This window comes from Aspergillus flavus, chromosome 3, assembly GCF_009017415.1.
Source record: "Aspergillus flavus chromosome 3, complete sequence".
In the NCBI taxonomy this organism is placed as follows: Eukaryota; Fungi; Ascomycota; class Eurotiomycetes; order Eurotiales; family Aspergillaceae; genus Aspergillus; species Aspergillus flavus.
Genome location: NC_092407.1, coordinates 5,171,581 through 5,196,380, shown reverse-complemented (window position 1 = coordinate 5,196,380; position 24,800 = coordinate 5,171,581). Strand labels below are relative to the sequence as shown.

At 40.3% G+C, this 24,800-nt stretch overlaps 4 protein-coding genes across 4 annotated transcripts; 1 reads left to right on the top strand and 3 right to left on the bottom strand.

The window, feature by feature from the left end:
- Positions 1–177: 177 nt before the first annotated feature.
- F9C07_2034329 (uncharacterized protein) lies at positions 178–333 on the bottom strand (the record flags this gene model as incomplete). Its single annotated transcript, XM_071508553.1, has 1 exon — positions 178–333. A coding segment is annotated over one exon (156 nt), but the record flags the coding sequence as incomplete, so codon positions are not given.
- Positions 334–5,698: 5,365 nt separating this feature from the next.
- On the bottom strand, positions 5,699–13,825 carry F9C07_2243571 (uncharacterized protein; the record flags this gene model as incomplete). The annotated part of the gene is made up of 3 exons (XM_041291561.2): positions 5,699–12,016; positions 12,070–13,312; positions 13,382–13,825. The coding sequence occupies 3 exons, from the start codon at positions 13,823–13,825 to the stop codon at positions 5,778–5,780; spliced, it is 7,926 nt and encodes a 2,641-aa protein (XP_041145500.1). The 3' UTR covers positions 5,699–5,777.
- Positions 13,826–15,580: 1,755 nt separating this feature from the next.
- F9C07_2282850 (putative siderochrome-iron transporter) lies at positions 15,581–17,732 on the top strand. Its single transcript, XM_041291568.2, has 3 exons — positions 15,581–15,893; positions 15,966–16,579; positions 16,640–17,732. The coding sequence occupies exons 1-3, from the start codon at positions 15,664–15,666 to the stop codon at positions 17,572–17,574; spliced, it is 1,779 nt and encodes a 592-aa protein (XP_041145499.1). The 5' UTR covers positions 15,581–15,663; the 3' UTR covers positions 17,575–17,732.
- A 133-nt stretch (positions 17,733–17,865) lies between these two features.
- F9C07_2282848 (putative ABC multidrug transporter) lies at positions 17,866–22,469 on the bottom strand. Its single transcript, XM_041291560.2, has 3 exons — positions 22,024–22,469; positions 21,021–21,966; positions 17,866–20,956 (listed from the first exon to the last, which is right to left on the bottom strand). Exons 1-3 carry the CDS (start codon positions 22,096–22,098, stop codon positions 17,910–17,912), a joined length of 4,068 nt encoding a protein of 1,355 aa, XP_041145498.1. The 5' UTR covers positions 22,099–22,469; the 3' UTR covers positions 17,866–17,909.
- Positions 22,470–24,800: the final 2,331 nt, after the last annotated feature.

Below are 24,800 nucleotides of genomic sequence, written 5' to 3'. Positions count from 1 at the left end.
AATGTTGACCCTAATGTTGACCCTAATGTTGACCCTAATGTTGACCCTAATGTTGACCCTAATGTTGACCCTAATGTTGACCCTAATGTTGACCCTAATGTTGACCCTAATGTTGACCCTAATGTTGACCCTAATGTTGACCCTAATGTTGACCCTAATGATATCGTCCATGGCCGCGGCGCTGCGTAATGTCCATGCGGCGCAACTCTGCGGCTTTTGCCATGTCTCGATAATGGCCATCACATCGGGATCCAACCACAATGCCTTCTGGACGATTATAAACCAGGCAATCTTGATCACCCAAAACAAAATCGGTGGATAACTCTCGGGATCCCACTATCTAAACTCCTCCCAGCCCAACACAGCCATAGCGTATATTAGTACACTCTCGTACTTATAGATGTGGTATATCTAGTTTATCAACTTAATATAAAACTCTAAACACGCCTATTCTATATTACTTATCCTTTACTATAGTAGCTTAGAATTATTTTTTCTAGAATCCTCTTTATTATTCTCTACCGTGGGGAAATAGATAATAACTATCTACTATAGTTAACGCTATTTTTTTTACTACCGCAGTATTATTCTATATAGTAGATACTTCTCAGTACACGGGACCTATATGCGGGCGATAAATATCAATATCTACTACTATAGTTATATATATTTAACTATACTATCTAGATCTATATATACCAGTAATAGATAGTATAGTATCTAGCTTTTCTTAAACCATATTATTTCAATCCAAATAGCTTATCTAATATACTATACTATCTACTAGCTTTTATATACCACGTTTTCTATAGCTATCTATATATACTACACACTCTATTCTATAGGATTATCCATATTAAATAATAGAGTAGCTATTATAGCACATAATATATTAAAATCACTAGAAATAGTAAACTCTTACAAATACCAGGTTTATCTAGTTACCCACAGTCATAAATTAGCATCGTAGATCTCTCTAATTTTACTAGATCCAGTCTAGATCTTCATTACCTTCTATATTACGGTAATCTACTAGATTATCTAGTTTATCTACTCTATATATATAGAAATATACAGTTCTTTTTACTAATCTCTATAGATATAGATATAATAGAATCCTTTCCACGATAAGAATATTTACTAATATATTATAATTATATATAACCGCCGTAGCTCTATTTTCTAAGATTATCACTGCTTTTATATGGTTCAGTCTTCTTAAATATACTAGAACTATCTATAGACTATCTATTAATAATTATATATAGTCTTTAAGCTTTATTTAATATATTAATAGTCTAGATAGCCGCGGCGATATAATAATCTATCTAAATATATAGATAGCTTAGAAAACGTCTAATCTATCTAATAAAGAATCTTAATATTCTCTATATATAAAGCAATATCCTTCTATTACTAAATAATTTATTAGATCTAGATTATTTTAATATATTTCTAACTATAGACAATACTTTTAATATAGTATATAATCTTATTAGACTATATATTATACTAACATTTTTTATAAATAATTATAAATAATCTATTTAACTTCTAAAAAATTAGATATTCTATAGCTAATACAATATAGATTCTATATAGAGAATAGATAATAAAAAATAAAATAAAATACTAATAAAATTAAAGAAAAGTAATATAAAATATATAACTTAATATAGAATATTATTATTTCTAATTTAATACGGGTTATAGTTAACTAGTTATCTTTAGATATAGAATCTAAAATAAAGAATATTATTACTAATATACTATAAAATAGAAATAATAATTTAAAGTTTACTAAGCCAACTAATAAATTATTACTAGATTTAATCAATTTTTTAGATTAAATATATTTAGCCTAGAATAAAATATAATCTAAATAGATTATACTAAAGCTACTAGTCTTACTAGTATTACTAGATAATTAAAATTATAAATAATTAATAGAAAGCCTTACCTAATTAGATTATATTCTAAGTAAACTTCTAATAAAATACTATAGCCCATCTAAATTAATCTCTACTATTATAAATTATAGGATTTACATCTAAAAATTATCTAAATATAAATTTCTATAGTACTCTCTAATCTATATTAATTTAAGTATTATTAGTCTTATAGTTTAGTTAGTATTATACTTAAAGTGCTTCAATCCATAATATTTAGTTTAGAAAAAATTTTAACCCGCTCTACCAATCCACAGCTGCCGTCGGCTCCACTTCATTCCATCCTTCTATGAATGCTCACCCCCTTGTGGACTAGAGAAATATAAAATCATATATTAAAAGAATAAAAAAAGTTAAGATTAGTAATATAGAGAAAAACAAGAAATAAAATAAAATAATTATAGAATAAGCAGAGACAAATAGCTAGGTAACTAGTTAACTTAAAGAAATTAAGTAGTCAGCAAAGCGGATTAATTACCACGCATATAAAGCCGTGGATATACAATGGAACATCAAAATTAAACCAATCAAACAATGCAATGGTAGAACAAGGGCTGGTTCCAGCGCGGACTAGGGTATAGCCTCAATCCCAATAGACTGGCTGTAATAGGACACTGTCCACTGGCTTTTCTAAATCATCTGCTCTGCTATGGTCCAGATTATCTATATACTTTATTCTAGAGGATTAGTAATATTAGCGCTGGGCGTCTCCACGCTTTAAAATAGATACTAAGATTTAATTCTCTATAACTACTTTAATTACTGTATTATATATAGCTATAGATTTATATTATCTATAGCTATTATTTTAATAGACTATTATTTAATCTTTTTTATTTTAATAGTCTTCTAATTCTACTATATTTTATTAAAAATCTATACTAGAGTATCTCTTTTTTTCTATTCTATAATTTCTTTAATAGACTTTATATTTCTAATCTAGATATAATATAATCTTTAATTAAAATAGAATATCTACTACTATAATATTTATATATATAACTATTAAATCTTTTTTTTTATATAGTTTTAGATTTCTTTTTATATATAGTTAATATAGTTATATAATAATTATTAATAGATATAAAATTAATATACTTAAAGTAATTTCTAAGTTATTATAATATAATTATAGAATAAGAGATTTTATAGATAATACTATTTATTTTAATAATAAAATAAATTAAATAATAAAAGATTTAATTATATAAAAATCTTAATTTTAGTAAATTTATATTCAATCTTATTTTATTAAATTATTTTAATTATAATAGCTCTAGCTTCGATATATAGTTTATAATACTATTATTAAAAATATTAATAGATTTTTTAAAAATAAATACTATATTTATAGAAATAGTAGATAATAATCTAATATTTAGAATTTAAAATAAAAAATTATTTAACTATTAAACTAAAGATTTTCTTCTATAGATAGAAAATATAGTAGATTAAAAAAAAATAATAAAAATTAATATATTAATAACTAATTAAAGATTTTTTTCTATAAATAAAAAATATAATAAATATAAAAAAATTAAATAATAAGAATTAATTTATAACTAAAATATATAAATTATAATAAAAAAAATAGAGATTATAATAAAAAAAATAGTTTTAATTTATTTTAATTTTTATAAAATTATACTATATTAAATACTACTATTTCTATATTATATATTAATTAATCTATTATTTAAAAATATTCTAGAAATCTTTTTATTAAAATAATTAATTAATTTAATTTTTATAATATTTAACTATATTAGTATCTATTTAAATATTATATAAATAATTAATAATTTTAATAAAAATTTTTTTAAATATTTAAAAATTTTAGAAAAAATAGTTTAATTTAGTATATAAATAGATATAGTTTATATACTATAATATATATAAATAGCTAGCTATATTTTTATTATTTATATCTATTTAATAGTATATAAAATATATTCTAATAATAGAAATAAAGCTATATTTTAATAAAGTTCTATTTAAAAATATAATTATTTTAATTTATAATTTAATAGTTTTTTTAATAGTTTAACTAAGTATAAAGTAATTTAATAATATTTAAATATCTACTAGTTTACTATTTAAAATTTTAATATAATTTAATATTATTTTATCTAGTATAATAAGATTATAAAAAAATAGTATATTAAGATTGCTTATAAAAGCTTATAGTTAATTATAAATAATTCTTCTACTTAACTCTATTATAATAAGCCCTGCTTATACTACCGCCCCTGGATTAGAATATTTATAAATTATTAATATTATTCTATTATATTATACTTAGAATTAAATTATCTATTTATTAAAAAAAATTAGAAAATACTAAAAAAAATAATACAAATTATAATAATAATAAAAATAATTTTTAAAAAAATAAAAAAAATTCTTTCTTAAAATTAAAAATAAAAGATTATTAAAATCTTTATAAAAAGACTAGAGTAATATATTTTAAATTATTTAAATTAATTAAAATATATCTCTACTAAACTAAAAAATATTTATTTTTTAAAGAAAAAAGTTTAATAAAATAGAAAATAGAGAAAAAAATATAAATAAAAATATAGAAAATTAATAAATATATTAATAGTTTTTTAAAAAATAAAACTATTTAAAAAAATATTTATAGAGTTCTATTAAATTAATTAAATTTATTTTATTTTTTAAAAAATCTTTATAACTCTATATATAGTATTTTTATATTTAACTATTTTTAAAATAATAGAAATATTATTAATTTATAACTTTAGTAATATTTTTATAAAAAAGAAAACTAAATTTATTATATTATCTATATTTTTAAAATAATTTAAAAAAATAAATATAGCTATAAAAAATATTATAATTTATAGAAATAAAAAACTCTATAATACTATTTTAAAAATATTCTATTAATATTTTAATTATTTAAAACTATTATAAAATAATATATTAAATCTTTATAATTCTATTATTAAATATTTTAAATAAAATATACTTTTATATTATATAATTTATTAAAATAAAATATTAAATATTTTAAAATTTAGATATAAAATAAAATAATTTATTTTTTTTTAAAAAAAATAATTATAATAGTAATTATTTTAAATAATTAGATTTTATATAAATAAGCTACTAGAGAACCACTAATTTATATAATATATATTATATTTATATTAGAATTATATAAAGAATTCTAATTTTTAAATAATTTATTTTATTATACTATATAGAGAAACTACTATATAATTCTAAATAACTTTAAATCTTCTAATACTATATTTCTAAAGCCTATTAATTAACCACGCGCTGCAGGCCTATTACTAATAGATAGTAGTACGCTAGCAGAGCGCTTACAACCAGGTTCTAGATCTAGAACCTTACTTGAACCGGGAGCCGGGTTGGGGCAGGTTTGGGCCGGGTTTACCGGTTAAACCGTACTACTCTAATTATTAATTAAATAGTAGAATAAATATAAAAAAGATTAATTTTTATTTCTTTTTTCTATACTCTTAATAGTATTTAAATAGCTTAAGAATTCTTTTCGTTTAGATAGTTTATTTCTTTAGAATTCTAATTAAATAGTTAATAAATCTCTTTATTAAAAAAAGAGTTAAAAAGTTAAAGTGTTAATCTTTTAACATTGGTTTAGAACTGTAAAGGGAGCTGGGGTGTATACAGGTGGAGTAGGGGTTCTGTATGTTTTACAGGCCGATTCTGCATCGGCTCCGTGACACCATATTACTCTCTACCCTGGTTGCAAGTGTTTATTCCACTACACTCGCACGCAACCTTGTCCATCTCTTCGTCGAGCAAGCATCATGGTTTAAGTCACGAGTCTCCCATAATGAAATTCACCTCCTGTCCAATATTCTCCAAAAGCGTCTGTGCCTCAAGTGTCGTCATTGAGTTTACTTCGTAGTCAACCTTCCAATGCAGCTCACCACCGGTTTCGTTGTAGTTGACCTCCAAGTATATATTTTTCTCACAAGGGAGCCAATTATACCGGAACTTGTCAACAGACGTTGCACCAGCCAGCGGGCGTTCAGAAGTTAAGTAATTCTCGAAATCAATGGGTGACGGGGTCAACAGAGGGTCAGTCGAATCTCGGGTTGAATTGTCCGTGGATTTACTGAGGACTATATTGAGAAGGACATTGAATTCTGGGTCGTTGCCAAGTTCCTTCATTCTCTGGCGGAGCTGTCGGAGATTGGTCTGGTCATGGATAGCACGTTGACCTAGATCATGCTGTATAGCCTTGAGGGCCCCCAGCATAGGGCGGGTAAGGGCATCTGGGACCACAAACGGTAGCATATTCACAGTCGGACCTGCTACGCGGTGTATGTCCGGATATTCACCTGAACGCCCGGATTGAAAGAGACCAAAAGTAGGATGAGTCACATCTGCGATGTGTGCCAAGCTACGACCCACAGCTAGTAAGATAAGACAGGGGACTGAAACGCCAATCTGGTGGCACCAATCTTCCACAATCTTAAGATCTTGAGGGTAAATGAGCTGAGATGAAACGATTTGTGAGTGATTCCCAGCGCTGGGTGTGTTTTTTCCCAACACTGTACGCTGGCCAGTCTCAATTGCCGGCTTCCAGTAAGCATCGGCAAGTTTAGAACCCGCTGTCTGCTGAGCATGATGCACAAAAGCGGAGAAGCTACTATGGGGTGCGAGAGGGGTGTTCAGGTACAAGGACTCTAGGTCTCCGATCAACATCGGGATTGTCCGGGCGTCGTACAATGCGTGATGTAGTGTGAGTAGAAGAACGTCCGAGTCTTTGTGCTGTACCAGGCAAAGGCGAACCGGAGGCGTGAAGAGATCAGACGGACTGCACGTAATATTGCGAGTGAGGCCTTGGATTTCCGATTGAAGATTTCCCGTAGATGGCTGACTCTCCACGCGAAGACCTCTATTTACTTTGGCCGGCTTGCATACCACCTGCACTATCTCTACTGCGGAAATGGCGGCAAATGATGTTCGAAGAATGCTATGTCGGTGTTGAAGCAGTAGCCAGGCATGGTCTAACTTCCCCGGGTCCAGTCGGACGCGGCTGGTAAATGCAAATGTGAATTCCCACAGTCGTCGACCGCTACCAAGCCAAGAAGATATATAGAATATCTGACCACTAAGACAGGGCAAGATGACCTCGACATTATCTTCCTCTAAAGCCAAGGCAGTTAATGCTTGTTGTTTTGCGTCTGCACTGATAGAAGATCGGCTGCCATCAGTGATAGTTTCCGGCAGGACAGAGGGTGTTTTTATCTTCTTGGTGGCAATCGTTGCAATTCCTTGGATCGTTCTTCCCTGAAGGATGTCACTGACTGAGAGTTTCAGTCCAGCCTCTCGGCTCTTAGCACTGATATCTATTGCTAAGATAGAGTCCACACCGAGCGCAAAAATGCTGCTGCCCTCGTGGAGCTGATCAATCGGTGTTTTGGTAACCGTTGCGATGATTGCTTTGATGATTCTAGCATGGTTCTCCAGACCTCGAATATCTGTAGGCTGCTTTCCTAAATCCTGGATAGAACTAGTAGCCAGAGGGAGAGCCTTGAGCTCAGACGGAAAGCTCAGCACGGGGGCATCCGGATGGGAAATGATATTCTCCAAACCAAGAGCTAAGGTCTGTAACCAGGCATCCAGATCGCCGCCATTTGATAGGAGATCACGGGACGATGCACGTACCACAAGAAAGTCCGACCTCTGCTCAAATTCCACATTTAATCTATAATGAGGAGTGTCTGGTGCACGATGAGAATGGTACGGCTGAAAAAGAGACGTAGGGTCTTGGTTGCCTGATTTATTGAAAGTAAAGAGAGTCTCAAACAGCGAGGAAGCCTCACTGTGGTTATCCAGACGCCAGTCCTTCTGGACTACACTTAGTGGTGCATGTTGATGACTCTGGGCGTCGGCAGAAAAGCGTTGGATGTGACGCAAGACTGAACGGGTACTCTGAAGAATTGGATCAAGTACCAGGCGAAACGGTACTGTGTTGAAAAGTGGACCAATTATCGGTGCTGCAGTATCGATATTTAGCCCTCGTCCAGAAACTACATGACCGAATATCACATCCCGCTGGCCCAATAGTGTCGCCAAGGACCGACCAAAAGCGAGTAGAGCAACTGTCTGCAACGTAACTTCAAGACAGCGGCATTGATGCTGCAAAGTAGTCACAGGAGCCTGCACAGTAGCCTCAGCTAATTTAACACAGGGTTCTATTGCAACAGTTGGTGAGAATGGCACTTTACAATACCGATAGCCTTTGACAGTTTCAGCCCAGAATTTCACGGACGACTCCTCAGTATTTGTGATCTTGCGTGCTGCAGAGGCAAATGACCCAACGTGGTTTGACAGACCTCTATACGCATTATCTACACACTCAAAAAGCAGTGGCAAAGAAAAACCATCGTAGAGGCAGTGATGCATAGTCACAACCATCAGCCGTTGGGAGATCCCAGTCAGGATTGTGACAAGCCACGGCGGCCTCTCAAAGCTTTTGATGTCGGGGTATGCTACACGCTGGGATATTTGTTCAATCGCTTTAGACAGTGATTCGACGGCAGGTTGATGCAACCATTGTACAAGAGAGTGTTGATGGACCGCAGCCTGGAAATCATGACTCGCTTTCTCCCTGTGGAATGTCGTTCGGAGAATATCTGCTAGTCCAACAACCTCTTGCCACGCACTAGCCAACTGTTCAAGATCGACTGAGTCGTCTAATATGACTGCATGATGGTGAACATATCCCTTGCCCTCAGAGCTCAGACATTGGCCAATCATTGCTGTCTGCAAAGGTGTACAGCGGTATGTTTCGACAATCGAGTCGTCTTCATGGAACAAGTCAATGCTTATACTGGGGTCCGAAGTGTTCTCCTTCATTGGTGAGATGGATGGCACAGCGTTGCACTTTTGCAGATAATTATGAAGAGCACCAATCGAGGGATACCGTAGTATATCACTAGAAGACGCTTTGAGGCCTTGTTCTTGTAAGCGACGAGCCATACGGATAGTAATAACTGAGTCAACTCCCAATGCAAAGAAAGAAATATTCTTTGAAATCTGGAATTCAGGAAGCCCGGTAATCTCAGACACGACTTCGCGGATTTTTGTTTCCCATTCAGTCCAGCGGGTTTCATCCCATTTTGGCTCGTCTCGCTCCTGTGGCTGGGATCTTCCTTCACTTTCAATCATAAAATCCCCGTTTGAGATCAACCCTTGGAGAATGATGCACATGACGTCGATCAACCCTCGACCGCTGTCTGTGAGACAAGAGCCACGGGTGACTCTTAACCGCAAAGTCACCGTGTCTGGCTCCGATTCCGCTTTGATCTCTAATGCAAGGGGGTAGTCCGCCGGCATGACGCTATCCATTTCCACCAGCATCGCATTTGCGGGTGATGTTGGGGCAGTTGCTATATATGAGAACATAGAGTTGAACAATGGGCCAGGGGCTTGGGCGTACCGCTGAATGTCGCGGAGTGACGTATGCTGATAAGGTAGCGATGCGAGGCTGGCCTGAGTATGAGCCTTGATCAGGTCAACTATGCTTGACAATCCAGAAGGAAGCCGAAGTCGACTGGGAACAGTTGTTACAAGGGGAATCAGCATCTCTTCGACAGACTCGACCGGTATGCTTCGGCCGTTCATGATCCGGCCAAATATCACATCCGTCTCAACCAAGTACCTTGCCAATGAGATTCCCCAGATAGTCTCCAAGATAATTGCGGTGGTAGTGGATATTTCGGAAGCAACTTTAGAGATCATGGACAGCTTGAAAGGTAATACTTCTGTAATTATTTCGTAAGAGGTACCAGAGGGACTGTCGGTCTTCACAATAGTGGGAAGAGCGCCCGTGAGATAGCTAGACCAGAATCGTTCGGCTGCTTCTTCGGGAGCTGTGACGAAATGCCTATAAAGAGGGGTGAGGTCTCTGGTGTGCAAGGCTGTCTTTCCAGTGTAATGATGGTATAACCGGTCAAGCAAGACGTCCATACTCGCACCGTCGAATATGGAATGGTGAATGGACAGCATCAACCACCCCGGAAGGGAATTGTTGCTTGACGAAGCAGCTACAATATGGAGTGGGACTTCGCTCTCGATGTTGCGAATGATCTTCGTTGCGACTTCGGTTTGCCGATTGCTGAAATAGACTTGGGCCGCTTCTTCGTCCGCAACAGCAACCTGTTCCCAAGATATCTTTGCCGCCCGAGGCTTCAGGACCACTTGGATGACCTTGTCGTCCATGACATGAAAGCATGTGCGCAATATTTCGTTCTCATGTATCAGATCTTGAAATGCTAACCTCAAGTCCCGTAGCACAATGTCGGAGCCTATTCGACACATGATATGATTGACATACAAAGCGCTCAGACTACCCATGGAGCTGGACACAAGGCTCGCCTGAAGAGGCAAACACGGCCGGACGACAGCAATAGATGAGTTTGGAATGTTCTTTTGCAATTTTCGAAAGGATTGATCAAGGTACTCTAAGCGCTGCGAAGCTTCAGCTAGCTGGCCTGTCGACAAATACTTGCTAGACTGCAGGTCGCCGCCTGCACGAGAAAGTGGCAATGATGCTAGCTGTGCCAGCGTAGGGTTACCAAGGATATCCGCCGCTGCGCACTGGTAGCCCGCCTCTCGCATCTTAGCAGCCACACTGAGAGAACTGAGGCTATCAATCCCTAATTGAAAAATACTGGTTGTCTTCGTCACCGTGCTGCGGTCTACTGACACTACCGAGCAAAGGATGTCACGAATCTTCTCTTCATCTGTCGTTAATGACGCAGAACCAGCATGTAAGCCTGGCTCGGGCTCCCTGGCCGCGGATATTCGCGTTTGTAGGTGGAGGTCGGATGCCGGGATTTTTTCATACAGGGCCACCAGACGGCGATTGTCAGCTTTACCTGAGATCTGGATGGGTATGAAGCTGACCGGAAGTAAAACACTAGGAACCATATAAACTGGCAGTTCTTCACGGCAACGCTCTAAAATTCCCGGTACCCAGGCCTGGTATTCAGCCTTTAAAAACGCTGGCTGCGTTTTCAGATCGTCCGGTCGGTCACTCGAAGGGCTTATGAAGGCCACCAACTGAGGACGTTTGGTGATCGGGGAAGGCGTCACCATCGAAGTAACATTTACTGGGCAATCCGCACATCGACGGATGGCGATGGATACCTCCTCAAGCTCCAGACGTTGGCCACGGACTTTTGCTTGACTATCTCGTCGGCCCAGGTACTCAATACAGTTATTCGCCATCAAACGTACTATATCCCCAGTACGATACATTCGTTGCCCGCGATAATCTGTAAAGCCTTGCGCATCGGGCCTGCAGTGGTAACCATTCGCGACTAAGTCCCCTGTCACGCAGAGTTCTCCTGCCTGACCTCTCTTGACATACTTTGTTGTTTCCAGCTCAAAAACGTGAATCGTGATGTTGCCCACGGCGGTCCCAATATTGCGCACTGTAGATGTTGCTGTGACCGTGTGGCTAGACATCCCGATTGTGACTTCAGTAGGGCCGTATGCGTTTACCAGCGCAATACATGGTTTGCCGACGAACCGTTCAATGATCGTTTCCGAGATCTTCTCCCCTCCAACTCCCAGATATCGCAGATCAGGTAACTGCTCGGCGCTCACCCCTGTGTGTTCGAGGAGGGAGGGCACGAACCCGGCATGGGTTATCCTAAATCGTCTGAGAACCTGCAGTAGATTATCCAGAATCATGGTTCGTGGCGCAGTAACCAGGCGAAGCCCATGGCGCCAGCCTAGTACCATCTCACAGATGTGCACATCAAAGGCTCGACTAGCGTGGGCGAGATAGCTGCCCTTGCCCTTCAATTCCAGCGTGTGCGGCACATCGCGGCAGATATACTCCGACTGGGCTTCAGTAAAGGCGGATAGATTTCCCCGGCTGACGAGGACTCCTTTAGGCATCCCAGTAGATCCAGAGGTGTAGAGAAGATAACAGTTATCAGTCGGTTTTGTAGTGACGATTGTTAATTCTTCAGCGTTGTCCAGCTCTTCAAGGAATTGGTGATCGTTGATATCGATCACCCTGCAGTTGTCTGGAGGTATGAGACTGGTCGCAGTATCCTTTTCGGTAAATAGGCAGTAGCACCACTGTCGCTCAACAAAAACATCTGGCGGGCCTCGGGAAGATCTTCCGCGATGGGAACGTAGCAATTACCACTTTTCCAGATGGCAAGTACCAGTGCGTACGCTATGAATGAGCGGCCTAGACAAACCGCGATGACCCGATTATACCAGCCTTGGTGGGCGAGCCATGTGCAGAGCCGATCAGATGTCTCAGAAAGCTCGCAGTACGTCCATTTCTTCGATAGTACATCATCGTCGCTGATTGCTTCTATGACTTCCAAGGCAACCCAGCTGGGATTCGACGCCGCCCAGTGGTCGACCCAATGAGAAGGGGATAGGTGAGGGGCCTGTCGCAGCTCCTCACTTATCAATGGTGAGTGTGAGGAAAGAAGGTCTTCTGGAAATGCCTGAGTGAGGTCCTGAAGTGATTCAGTGGGCCGAGCAAGTATCGCCGTCACCAAGGCGTCTATATGGCGCAATACCAGTTCCAGGTGAGATGCATCCATCAAGTCCTGTCTAGCGGAAAGAGTGCAAGACGGTATTCCTTGCTTTGATTGTCTGAAGCTCAACCCAATAGAGATCATCGAAGATTCTGATCTTGCGCCATCTTCCTCAGCCTTTTCGCTCTCATTGGATCCCTTCTCCTGATGGTACGTAAAGAAGGCATTGTACGGGACCTGCGATGAAGGGCAATTAAGAATTTCCATAAGGCGATCTGGCGACACATTTTGCACTCTGGTTATCCTCGCGATAGAATTATCAATTTGGCGTATCAAGCCTTCAGCTGTAGGCTCAGCAACAAAGATTGGCACAGGTATAGCTGTGTCGGGTTTTGTGCGCTTGACATCCACCGAGTCTCTCTCCCCTATTAGCACCTTATCGGACTCGAGGTATTCGGCGAGGATATATGCAAACGCTGCACGAACCACTGAAGCCAGTGACTGCAGCTGGAGCCGTTGTGCTAGAGACTGGAGCTCTTCCCAAGTTGTCCCCATGGCAAGACTTCGCGAGAGAATGGGAAGAGTCGTTGATGTGACTGTCACGCGTTCGCAAGATAGAGTTGGAAATTGCCTTTCTGGGATGGTGACGAAGTCTTGTAGTTCCTTGGTCCAGAATTGTGTGCTGTCCTCTTCTCCTTCAACACGTTCTAAGTATACCTTCATCTGCCGACCAATGCTAGATATATCTGTTTCGCACTTCAGATCTGGCTGATACTTGAACTCGGCGCACGACGATTCAAGATTGACATATAACGCAAATCGGACCTAGTAAGAAGTGGACGATTTGTTAGCCAAAGGAGCCTTGACGTGGAGGGACGTACATTTCCTACTTACAGAGCTCTCCAGATCAATGTCGATTTCTCCCGCACGCATGAGCCAGAGCCCAAACTCCACTTTCTCTGATCTCTCGGTACAATCCTCCAAGGTGGCTTCGAACGCTTCCCACTCTGGCATGGTATCGTTTGTTGCACATTTTGCTACGACTACACCATGTTTGGCAGTCGATTCTTCGTCGTCTGCAGTTATCCAAAAGGCAATGTGATTCTGACCAGTCACAGCCATGATCGCGCGAGTGTAATTCTGGATCAGGGAATCCGTACCACGTTCATTGCGCAGGTAGCTTAACCGACCGATTCCCAATCGTTTCACACTTTGATCAGTAGTCTGGCCATGGGCGCAATCTGTCGGCGGCGCTGGAAGTCTAGTGACCGGGAGTTGCATCTGTTGCCACTGCGCTGCTGGTTGCAGATCGGGCAGTGCCTTTACTTCTGGTGACATTTTAGACTCGTGAAAGGGGGAGGTTTTCTGACTGTCGCCAAAGATTGTGTACGCGCTTGCTGTTACAAGATATCAAAGATGAGAGCTACCGAAGTCCCCTGCGCGACACCGTATATCACTCGACCGTCCGTCGCCATCACTCCCCACTACGCAGTCTTACTTCCGAATTAGGCGCCAAAATTGTGATCCCCACCCATTGCGTAGCGTCACCCCTTCGTTCCTGCGACCATTGCTAAGGGTAGCAATCGGGCGCAAGAGACCCAAATGAAGAACGAACAGTATTTGCCGCTTGCCGTTCGTAGAGGGTGTGTCCTTCGTAGCCTGGAGTCGAATCATGCTGGAATTCGGACCCTGATGCCTTGGCGTATTGGTGGTAATTTTTCAAAATCCCGGAAATGTGGAAACTTACATGTTAAAAAGTATCTGTAAAGCAGCAGGAAAATGGATCTTGTCCGAGACATCAACCTTGGCAGCACCGAGTACTTGCAATATTTCCCGGTAGCGCCGTCAAGTCAGGAAATTGGTCATCACACCCTTCCCAATGTGACCTTCAGTAAGTCCACTAGAGCGAAACATCCAATTCGACTTGTGTTCGCCATTTCACCGAACCGTCATGACGCAACTCACTACAAATTCCACGTAGTTCGCTGTTTCCAACCACCCCAATTGGAGAACCACCAAACGGCTATATACCTAGTAGTTCTAAACTGTACTCTTGGATGGCACTGTAGTACAAACGGCAAAGAGAACAGTTTCCCTATGGTGTTTGAAGTGGGCGCTGGCAGTCTCATGTAGGGTTTACCGAATACAGGGACTCTTTGGGGCCGATACCGGGGTTAGCAATCACCCGATTGATCCCAGACGTACGCTAATTGTCTTGCTACCGGACACACCCTAACGTGGAAGATTCTCCATCAAAAAAATTGCTAACGTTCACAGGAACCGCTAGGTTTTTTATCCAGCGTTACATCGCTGCGGCACTAGTGGCGGATATGATTCCTAGTGGAGCTTGGGACACATTGGTTGCGAGTTATCAGATTAGATTGATAGGGGTTGTTGGTCCACTCCTTGCTATCTGATATGATAAACTGATTGGTGGTCCTGGCTCCAGCAAGGGTCCCTGGACCCTGATTTAGTTAGTTCCCAGTTATGTCCACTTCCCGCCCAGCTCTGGTTATGATCCCGGTATTACATGTTTATTTCGCCTGATCACACATCTATCATACGATACATAGATTATTGCGCTAGCTCAGGCTTTGGTATGTACCCTTCTTCGGACATTGGTGGCTACGATACCCAGAACCGTAGCTTTCGAAGCATTTGCTATGGAGTTCACGGCCCACTCATACCTTCTGTGCGCCAAGAGGGCTTATATGGACACGGTTGGGTCGTAGTGTGGATTGGCAGGGTTGTTGACACATGCATATTCCCGGAATGTCCTATTTCAGCTTGAATTGGGGATGATTTGAATTCGCGTGTTGGGTAGCATAACGTAGCATCGTCCCTCTGTTCCTAGGATTGGACATCTCCCTGTACCGGTAATTTTCAATTTCTTGCTTTCATCACAACTAGCTAGTCTTGTCTGTCGGTCAAATCTTGATGCCGCGTGGTTGCAGTCCCGGACCACGCCGATGAAAATTTTTCTCGCCCTATTCTCGTAGCACTCAACTCTAGCGCACAACTAGTAGTCACTGGGACAGCCGTAGCCGGATCATACCTGTGCCTCCCTTTTGTATACATATTGCTGCTGTACGGCTGGATTATGGGTCTCGCGTAAACATATTGCTGCCTTCTTTCTCATACAGTTCGATTTTCAGGTGTCAACACCGGAACCCATTATGATGAACCTGCCTTCGCAGCATACCCAGCTTGCCCTGAATGCATCTCCGGACCAGGTGACCACCACACCTGCAGCAGATCCCGAGAAGCCTAGCCTACCGAGCCCAGATGCGAAGGAGCTGCAAGAAAGGACGAGAGACCTTGCTGATAGTGAAGCGACTGGTGTCAAGAAGGCCGAAGCGGCAGCACTTGTTTGGAGCAAGCCTGCTTTGTGGGGAATATATGCCTGGTATAGACGTGTCAAGCTTTCCATGTGGCGATATCTGAAGGAAATGGGCTAATAACCGCCGTTGCACTTTAGGATTTGGGTGTGCTTCTTCATGCTAGCATTACATTCGGCAATTGGCAGCAATGTGCTTGTCAATGCGTACTCGAATTTCAAGACTGCCCCTGAAATCTCAACCGCCGCCATCCTAGCCACAGTTGTCGGTGGTGTGATGAAGCTCCCTATCGCAAAGATCCTGAATGTCTGGGGTCGAGCGGAGGGGATGCTGGTATTTACCGGTCTTTTCTTGTTGGGTATCATTGTGCTCGCATCTTGTACCGGGCCGAGTGGCTACGCGGCGGGGTACGTGATGTACTGGGTTGGATACAACGCAATTTACCTGATTCTCGACGTCTTCCTTGCCGACACCTCGGGTCTGCGGAACCGGGCATTTGCATTTGCATTCTCGAATACACCGTTTATCTGCACCTCATTTACGGGCCCATTAGCCGCCCAGTCCTTCTTGAGTATGACAACATGGCGCTGGGCGTACGGCGCATTTGCGATTATCTTTCCCTTTGTCCTCCTGCCCCTCGCGCTTGTTTTTAAATTCTACGAACGAAAGGCGCAAAAGATGGGCCTATATCAGAAAACGCACAAGGATCGTACCTGGATCCAATCGATTAAGCATTATATCCATGAATTCGACGGTTAGTACGCTATCCTGTTACTTGCAGGTTCTTCTATACTAAGTCATTTCTTGATACTAGTGATCGGTGCGGCCTTGTTGATGGCAACATTTATCCTGCTCCTCCTCCCATTCAGCCTCACCACCTACGGACGCGCCCAATACAAATCGGCCACATTTATCGCTATGCTAGTCATTGGGTTCTTCCTTTTCTTTGTCTATGTTGCGTGGGAGCGGTTCTTCGCTCGCAAGCAGTTCATCCGATACGACCTGCTCAAGCAGCGGACGGTTCTCGGTGCCTGTATACTTTCCGCACTACTCAATCTTGGCTATATGGCCTGGGATCTCTACTTTCTCAATTTCTGCATGGTAGTCTACAATCTCAGCGTCTCGAACGCAGGGTATATGAACCAGATATACAATGTGGGGTCCTGTTTCTGGGCCCCCTTATTTGGAATCTATATCCGACAAACAAGACACTTTAAAAACGCGTGTCTTTACTTCGGCCTCCCCTTGATGCTACTTGGCTCCGGACTAATGATTCATTTCCGCGGGGAGCATGATAATATAGGCTATATTGTTATGTGCCAGATTTTCATCGCATTTGCCGGCGGGATGTTAGTTATTGGGCAAGATATGGCAGTGATGAGTGCCGCTGATCACGACGGCGTTCCAATGATGCTCTCGATCCTAGGGCTTTTCGCCAGTTTAGGTGGCGCGGCGGGCAGCGCTATCGCATCTGCTGTTTACACCAATGTCTTTCCTGAGAGACTCCAGGACGGGTTACCCCTAGACGCTAAGGGTGACTGGGTTGACATCTATCTCGGCGGGTATCTCACGCAGATGGCATATCCCATGGGGTCAGAAGTGCGCACTGCCATCAACAATGCGTGGGGTGACAGCCAGAAGTACAGTTGCATTGCCACTACCGCTGTTATTGCGTTGGGCTTCCCATGTATTGCCGTGTGGAAGAATTTGAATGTGGACCAGAAGCAAAATAAGGGTGTGATGCTTTAGGGTGGGACGGGATGTGGGAAGCGCAGGCTCTGGGAAAGGGAAGGTGAGCCTATATCTTCCTCTTCAGAGTTACGGTGTGTGTGTGCGTGCGTAGAGTTTACCTGTCTTGCGATCCAGACAATCGCTACTTCTATCATTGATCTTCTGTTTCCTGAATAGATCGTCTCTCAACCGTTATGCGGTGTCTATATACATTACGACCGTCTATAATCCTAATTCTACCTAGCTATAATAAGTACCTATGATTGTATCCTATGATTGTATAAATCATTTTTCTATGGAGAATAACATCTCCGAACTTCTATATTATCAATCTACCTAATAACTTCTAGGCATCAGATATCGAGCGACTGATGCAGCACACTCTCGCGATACATTTCACTCCGCTCAATCAGCTCCGTATGAGTCCCACGGTCCACACACCGACCCCCCTGGATAAGGAAAATCCGGTCCGCACGATAGATAGTCCGCAAACGATGCGCAATGGCAACAACAGTCGTCTTGCCCATAAATCCCGACAAGGCGTCTTGAATTTTGCCTTCCGACTCACCATCCAGGGCGCTCGTGGATTCATCGAGCAGTAAGAGGCCGGGCTTGCGGATCAAGGCCCTGGCAATCGAGAGACGCTGCCGTTGCCCTCCGGAGAACTGCTTCCCGGCATTTGTACAGATCGTCTCGTATCCCTGAGGCAGCTCCGCGATCACGTCGTGAATGTGAGCCAGTTTACACGCCTCCTCAATCTCGGCCTGTGTTGGCGTATACCCCGGTCTTGCCCCCAGGGCAATATTGAACGCCACTGTTCCCTCAAAAAGCACATTCTCTTGAGGCACGATAGCAATGTCGTCCCTAAAGTTAGTCGACAAGACACGGGTCACATCCTGGCCGTTGATGAAAATCGATCCAGCAGAGGGATAGTAGAAACGTTCTAACATAGCAAAGATAGTGGATTTACCGGAGCCACTCGGCCCAACGAGTGCGTAGAATCTCCCTGGTTCAAATGTGACGGTCAAGCCCTTGAGGATTGGGGTATCCGGTGATGTAGGGTATGAGAACTCCACGTCCCGGAGCTCTGCCCCCACTGGCATTTGGCCAGTTCTACAGGACGCGGATTCGGAACGCTCATTCGCCTCAATGTCCGCATCCGACTTTCCCGGTCCAGATATCAGGGCCCGATGGACATCGCCACCGCCGAATTCCCGTTCGCTGGAGTGTGTACTCACGAGGTCAACGATCCGCGATGCCGCCTTCCCTGCCTTCGACAGATCAGGGGCCAAGGCTAACATCTGGCCGCATGACTGTGTGCTGAACAGTAAAGCCGGCAAAACGATGAAGAACTGCGACTGCGAGTATAGACCCGAGGCAATCTGTTTAGAGCCCCACCAGTACGCAAGGGCGCTGATGAGGTTACTAACACTAAATGCCGCTGCCAACCAGAAGTTTCCCCAGGTAATAGCCTTCATGGTCCTTTGGTATGGTCCCTGGATAGAGAATAGGAACTCCCGGTAGAGCTGTTTCTCCAGCGAGAATCCGGCAACGAAACGCAAGTTCCCAAGCGCTTCGACTGTGATCTCTGTGGCCCGGGAGAATGCCTTCTTATGCCGTTCGGCAAATTCACTCTGCACTCGCAGTTTCATCACCCCAGCCAATAGAAGAACTGGTATTGTGGGCACCAGCACGATGGATATTTTCCATGCCACGATGAACGAAATGATTATACCCGCAAAGAGATTCACAGTGGTCGCGAGGAGAAGCCCAATTGTGGTTCCAGTCAAGCCACTAATAGCCGACGCGTCTCCTGTGATATATGCAATAAGTGTTCCCGGACTTCGCCCACCAGTACTATGCCATGTCAAGCTCTGGCTCAGGAGTGATCGAAGTGAGGCCACGCGGACCCGATATAATGTCTGGTCTGCAGCCCATCCATACGCGCATCCACCCATAATGTTTGCAAAAAGCTCGATAAGCCCCACGATAAAAAACATAAGGCCAAACAAGTTCCCACTGTGTCGGATGTTGGGTGTACCCTTGCATGGGCTAAGTCCTCCGACAGTATTCCCAAACAGAATTGCGTTTGCACTGTAGCTCCCACCGATAATTACGGACATACCCAGCCCTAGGATAATAGGTAGCAGATTGGGGCGAATGAATGAGAAGTATATCCTCGTGGTGAGGCGCTTTGATCGAGTCGGAATCTCTTCTTCGGGTGCGTGCACGGTACTAGATGTCCTCTTGGCTTCACCTGATGGCTGATCCGTTGTCAAGTCGACTTCCTGCTTCTCCTGCAGGACAGCTTTCTCGTCAATAGTTGACTCCAGGGTTTCGGAACCAGTAAGGGTGTTAGCACGGCTGGCTAACGCCTTCGCGCCATCAGCTTCCGCATTGTCCATTCTCTGCAAACCAATCATCTTTGCATACATGCCACCACTATCTAGTAGTTGCTGGGAAGAGCCATATTCAGCTACACGGCCTTTCTCTATGACCACAATTTGGTCGGCATCCTTAACGGCTGCTAAGCGGTGCGCGATAGAGACGATCGTGGTGGTTCCAGATACCTTCAGCAGGGCGGCCTGAATCAGCTGTTCGCTCATTGAATCGAGTGCCGCTGTTGCCTCATCCAGGATGAGCAGTTTGGGCTCACGAATAAGGGCAGTGGCGAGGGCAATGCGTTGCCGTTGGCCACCACTGAGCTGGCCACCCGCGGTGCCCACACTAGTTGCTATTCCGAATTGCAGTGTTTCGATGAACGAAAGAGCATTGGCTTTGTCCGCTGCCACCTTCGCCCGTCTGATAATCTCGGAGATTCTGGGATCACAGTTTCTGAGGACTTCCTCTTCCGTGCATCCTGATTGAAGCTCAGCCACGACGCCAGTGAGACTCATATCCAGGATCACCTCCACCAAGTCTTCATGCTCTACTGACCCGACCAGGCCATATGCGATATTCTCCAGGATTGACCGATTAAAGAGCTGCGACTCTTGCTGGACAAAGCCCATTTGCCCTCGGAGATTGGCCACGTTGACGTGCCGAATATCCTGTGGGCCAATACAGATACTTCCTGTAGACGGGTCGTAGAATCGTTCCAAGAGGGCGACAATAGTGGACTTGCCTCCTCCGGAGGGACCAACAATAGCAGTGTGCTGTCTAGGAGGAATTGAAAAAGTAACACCCTGCAAGACGACATTCTCTGATCGAGCCGGATACGTAAAGTGCACGTCGTTGAATTTGATTTCTTCCTCGCGAAGATCTGCACACTTCCCCCCCGTGTTGGAGGTGCCGTCGATGGTGGAGGGGCGGTTGATCACTTCTAACAGGCGCTCGGAAGCACTTGCTGCGGCACTGAAGACATGCATATAAGGGGAAACCTGGCTCAGGATAAATGACGCTGTTTCGCGTTAGTTGGTAACCGTGAAGTGGAAAACGATCTGTGGAGTCGGTAGATAGCTTACCATCGATGAGAATAAATATCACGGTATATACCGCGCCTACGGAGACACCAGAGTTGCGGCCGTCGATTGAGTCCGCTATCAAATGTGCTCCTTTCCAGTAGGCTAGTGCATTAGATGAGTAGACCACAAAGAAGAGTGTGCCCATCTGCGCCGCATGTACCGCCGCCTTTTTCAACGCATCCTTCTGGGAGTTGGACAGGTGCGAGGAGAAGAGATCCTCCAAACGTTGATGCGCATTGAAGGCATGCACAATCTTGAGATGGGACAGACTGGACGATGCGATGGAGGTGGCCAGGTCGATGTGTTTGCCCACGCGGCTCCCATACCGCGAGGTGAGGTGGCCGCCAACGAGAGCCATCGCGAAGAAACATGGCACGATGGCAATGAGAATGCCCGCGATCACTGGGACTTTTATAAACGCCACGATGTACGCCGTAACAAAGTACGACAGGGTCGCCATATAGATGCCCACTTTCTCGGACGTTCCAGATTGTACCGTCTCGATATCACTGACCAGCCGGGAGATGACCTGACCTGAAGGTAAACTGTCATGGAATGCTGCCTCCTGGCGGACCACGCTTCGGAAGTATGCCTTGCGATAGCGACGAGCCAGTCGCTCGCTGACGAGTGCCCAGCATGCCGCATATATGTAGATGCTCACAAAATTGAAGATCGTAATGTAGATCAGGTACAGGACTTTTGTTCGGACGGAGGAGGGGTTGTACTGCGTTGCGGAACAGGCGACCGTATTAAGCTCATTGATCAGTTGACCCAGCACGATACCAAGCAATGGCTCTGGAACTCCTGCGGCAATGGCAAAAAAGGTTCCCACGACCATGAGCAGTATATCAAGTGCGGTGTAGTTCAGCGAGAATAACAGGCGGATGAAGGCGAACAAGGTCTTGATATCCTTGCACTTAGGAATGGACTTCGAGACATGTTCGACCTATGCTCCGTCAGTCATTGCCAGCGATGGCCTGGCGAGATGGTAGATGGTTCATACAACTGCTCGTCCTCGTCCTTTCTCTTCTGGAGTTCCTTCTGGCTGATTGCTATTTGAAACCTCAGATGCCGGCATCCTAGACAATCGCAGTCTCGATGCGTGCAATTGACCGCAGCAAGGGGAATCGACGAAAAGCTACCGTGGTGTGTCTTTGAGTGATCCCTGTTTGTGTTGGCCTGGGGTCCGTTCCAGTCCCCTAACCCGACCTGGCTTCCCGTCCGGTGAAAATCCTGTCTCTGCAGGCTTGCCAGGTATTACGCGAGAGTATCCATCGTCGTCACAATCCTACATACTACTACACGGTAGTATCCCCTCTTTCCACTCTGACTTCCATGTGCGTGATCATCTTAACCCTATCAGATGATCTGATAACCATTACCGTGACATTGAAATTTCCATAGCGTCGGGTAAAATACACTAGTTGAATCCGTTTCGGGACCGCAAGACCCGCCGAGAGGTATGCAACTTTCACTCGATCTTGGTTTTTACAAAACCCAGAAATAGTTGGTGATGATTTGAGGCCATGCGGAAGTGAATGTTCCGTAAACTCATTACCTAACCTAATTAAATGCTTCCAGATCGATCTATATGGAGTGACTTATATAACAATGACATTTATTTACAGGACTAGTTTAATTCCCCACAAATCAGACTCCCGAAAATCGCAAAATCCTACTTTGCCTCGGGAGAAGTCCGAAAGCCGATATTCGCGCTGAACTGTCTCGTAGGGTCGAAATCGAACAGGATATACATTTCCGCGGCGCAAGTACTTCAGGTAAACATGTTTTTAAATCCTTCAGTCGAGGATTTTTAGCACGGCCGGCTGAATAAACTCGGGAATCTTGCAAATATACACTGTCAAGCTCGAATGTCAACACTTGGCGCCGAGCCTGTAGTCCCTCCAAGCACATACTGCACTAAACATTAAATGACTCATAACGTAATTGGTAAGTGAGCGGGCTATACAAGCGAGCGGGCCACGCGCCGCTATATTAAAAATTTAGGCTTTAGATATTAATATATCTTCTTTAAAAATAATCTATTTAATAGAGTATTTTTATTTTTTAAACTATTTTTTATACACGGTCTAGTATTATTTTAATTAATATTTTAATATTATTATATTATTTATAATTTATTTAGTATTTTTAATTAGTTAATTTAAATTAATTTTAATATAATAAATAAATTAAGACTATAAGATCAATTTTTAAATAGTTTTTTAAATATAGATTTTAATTTCTTTAATTACTTAACTATATAAAATATTTTAAATATTAAACTATTTTAACCACTAGATCTACTATATAAAAATATAAAGATTTTAAATTAAATTATTAATTAAAAAAGAATATATTTAGAACTTAAAGAAATTAAAATAGTAATTTTAAAAATGTTATAGATATTATTATTAATAAGAATCTTTATATAGATCTAAAAATATATCTTTAAAAAATTGATTTTCTTAATATAATTAAATCTATAGTATATTTTAGATTTAATTAGATCTCTAGATAAGCTTTTTAATAGTAAAAAAATAGTAATATTAAATAGTTAAAATTTATAAAAAGTATGTATAAATATATAAATTAATATAATATTATTTTTTATATAGCTTTAATTAAACTAGAGTGGCATAATCTAACTGTTATAATCTAGCTATAATCTAATCTAATTAGGGTTGGTTAGATTAAGGTATAAAATTCCTTAACCAATTCTCGGTTAAATTAGATTAAGATTAATTAATCTTTTAATTATAGTTAACTATAGACTAGAGTAGATTAAATTATAGTAATTAAATTAATAATTATAGATTAATTAGTAATTAATATAGAATAATTTTATTATACTTATTATATTTCTTTTAATTTATTTTATTTATAGAGATATTATTAGTTATAATTAATAATTTATTATATATTAATTATTTAATTATAAAAGCAATAATTATACTAGAAATAATTAAATAATTTAAAAAATAAAATTTCTAGATTTTAATTATAAATAAAAAACTAGATAATATTATTTTTTATATTATTCTAGATATTAATTATAATATTATAAATTATAAAATATATAAATATCTATCTATTCTTAGATATATATAAAATTAAAAATAAATAAAAAAGATTTTATAGTTTAATTAATTAATATAGAACTATTTTTTAGCTTAAAATTATTTTTTAAATTATTTATATTCTTTATATTATTAATATAAATTAAATTCTTTATATTATTATTTTATTTATTATTAATTAAAAAAATAATATTCTCTAGATCTATATTATTTAAAATATTTTTAAATTTTTTATAAATTATAAATTAATCTATATATATTTAAAGTATTATTATTTTAATTATATTAAAATAAAAATAGTTTTAATAATAATAATAAATATCTTGAGTATTATTAAATAGATATTTAATTTTAATATTATTTATTATAATAGTTAAAAAATTCTATACTATATAATAAAAAATAGAGAAATTATTATAGTAAAATTTTTAGTAAATAAAAATATTAATTAAATTAATTATATTTAAATTAAAGACTAATTAATATTATTATATAGAAAAATAAAGATAATATATTTTTAAAATTAAAATAAATCTTAAATTTTTTATATATTTTTAAAAAAGATAATTATTTTTATTATTTAAAGTAATAAAAAAAGATTTTATTTAAATTTAAAATTAAATCTAAAACTATTAATTATATATTAATATTTAAATTATAATAATAGTAAAAATTAAATATTTTTTTAAAGATTTATTAA

Excerpts from the sequence above, each read along its gene's own strand:
- F9C07_2282850 (XM_041291568.2), top strand. The coding sequence starts at position 15,664 with ATGATGAACCTGCCTTCGCAGCATACCCAGCTTGCCCTGAATGCATCT. Across the intron at positions 15,894-15,965 it reads TTGTGGGGAATATATGCCTG|GATTTGGGTGTGCTTCTTCA; the intron begins GTATAGACGTGT and ends GTTGCACTTTAG. Across the intron at positions 16,580-16,639 it reads TTATATCCATGAATTCGACG|TGATCGGTGCGGCCTTGTTG; the intron begins GTTAGTACGCTA and ends TCTTGATACTAG.
- F9C07_2282848 (XM_041291560.2), bottom strand. The coding sequence starts at position 22,098 with ATGCCGGCATCTGAGGTTTCAAATAGCAATCAGCCAGAAGGAACTCCA. Across the intron at positions 21,967-22,023 it reads AAGGACGAGGACGAGCAGTT|GTCGAACATGTCTCGAAGTC; the intron begins GTATGAACCATC and ends GACGGAGCATAG. Across the intron at positions 20,957-21,020 it reads GATATTTATTCTCATCGATG|CGTCATTTATCCTGAGCCAG; the intron begins GTAAGCTATCTA and ends AACGCGAAACAG.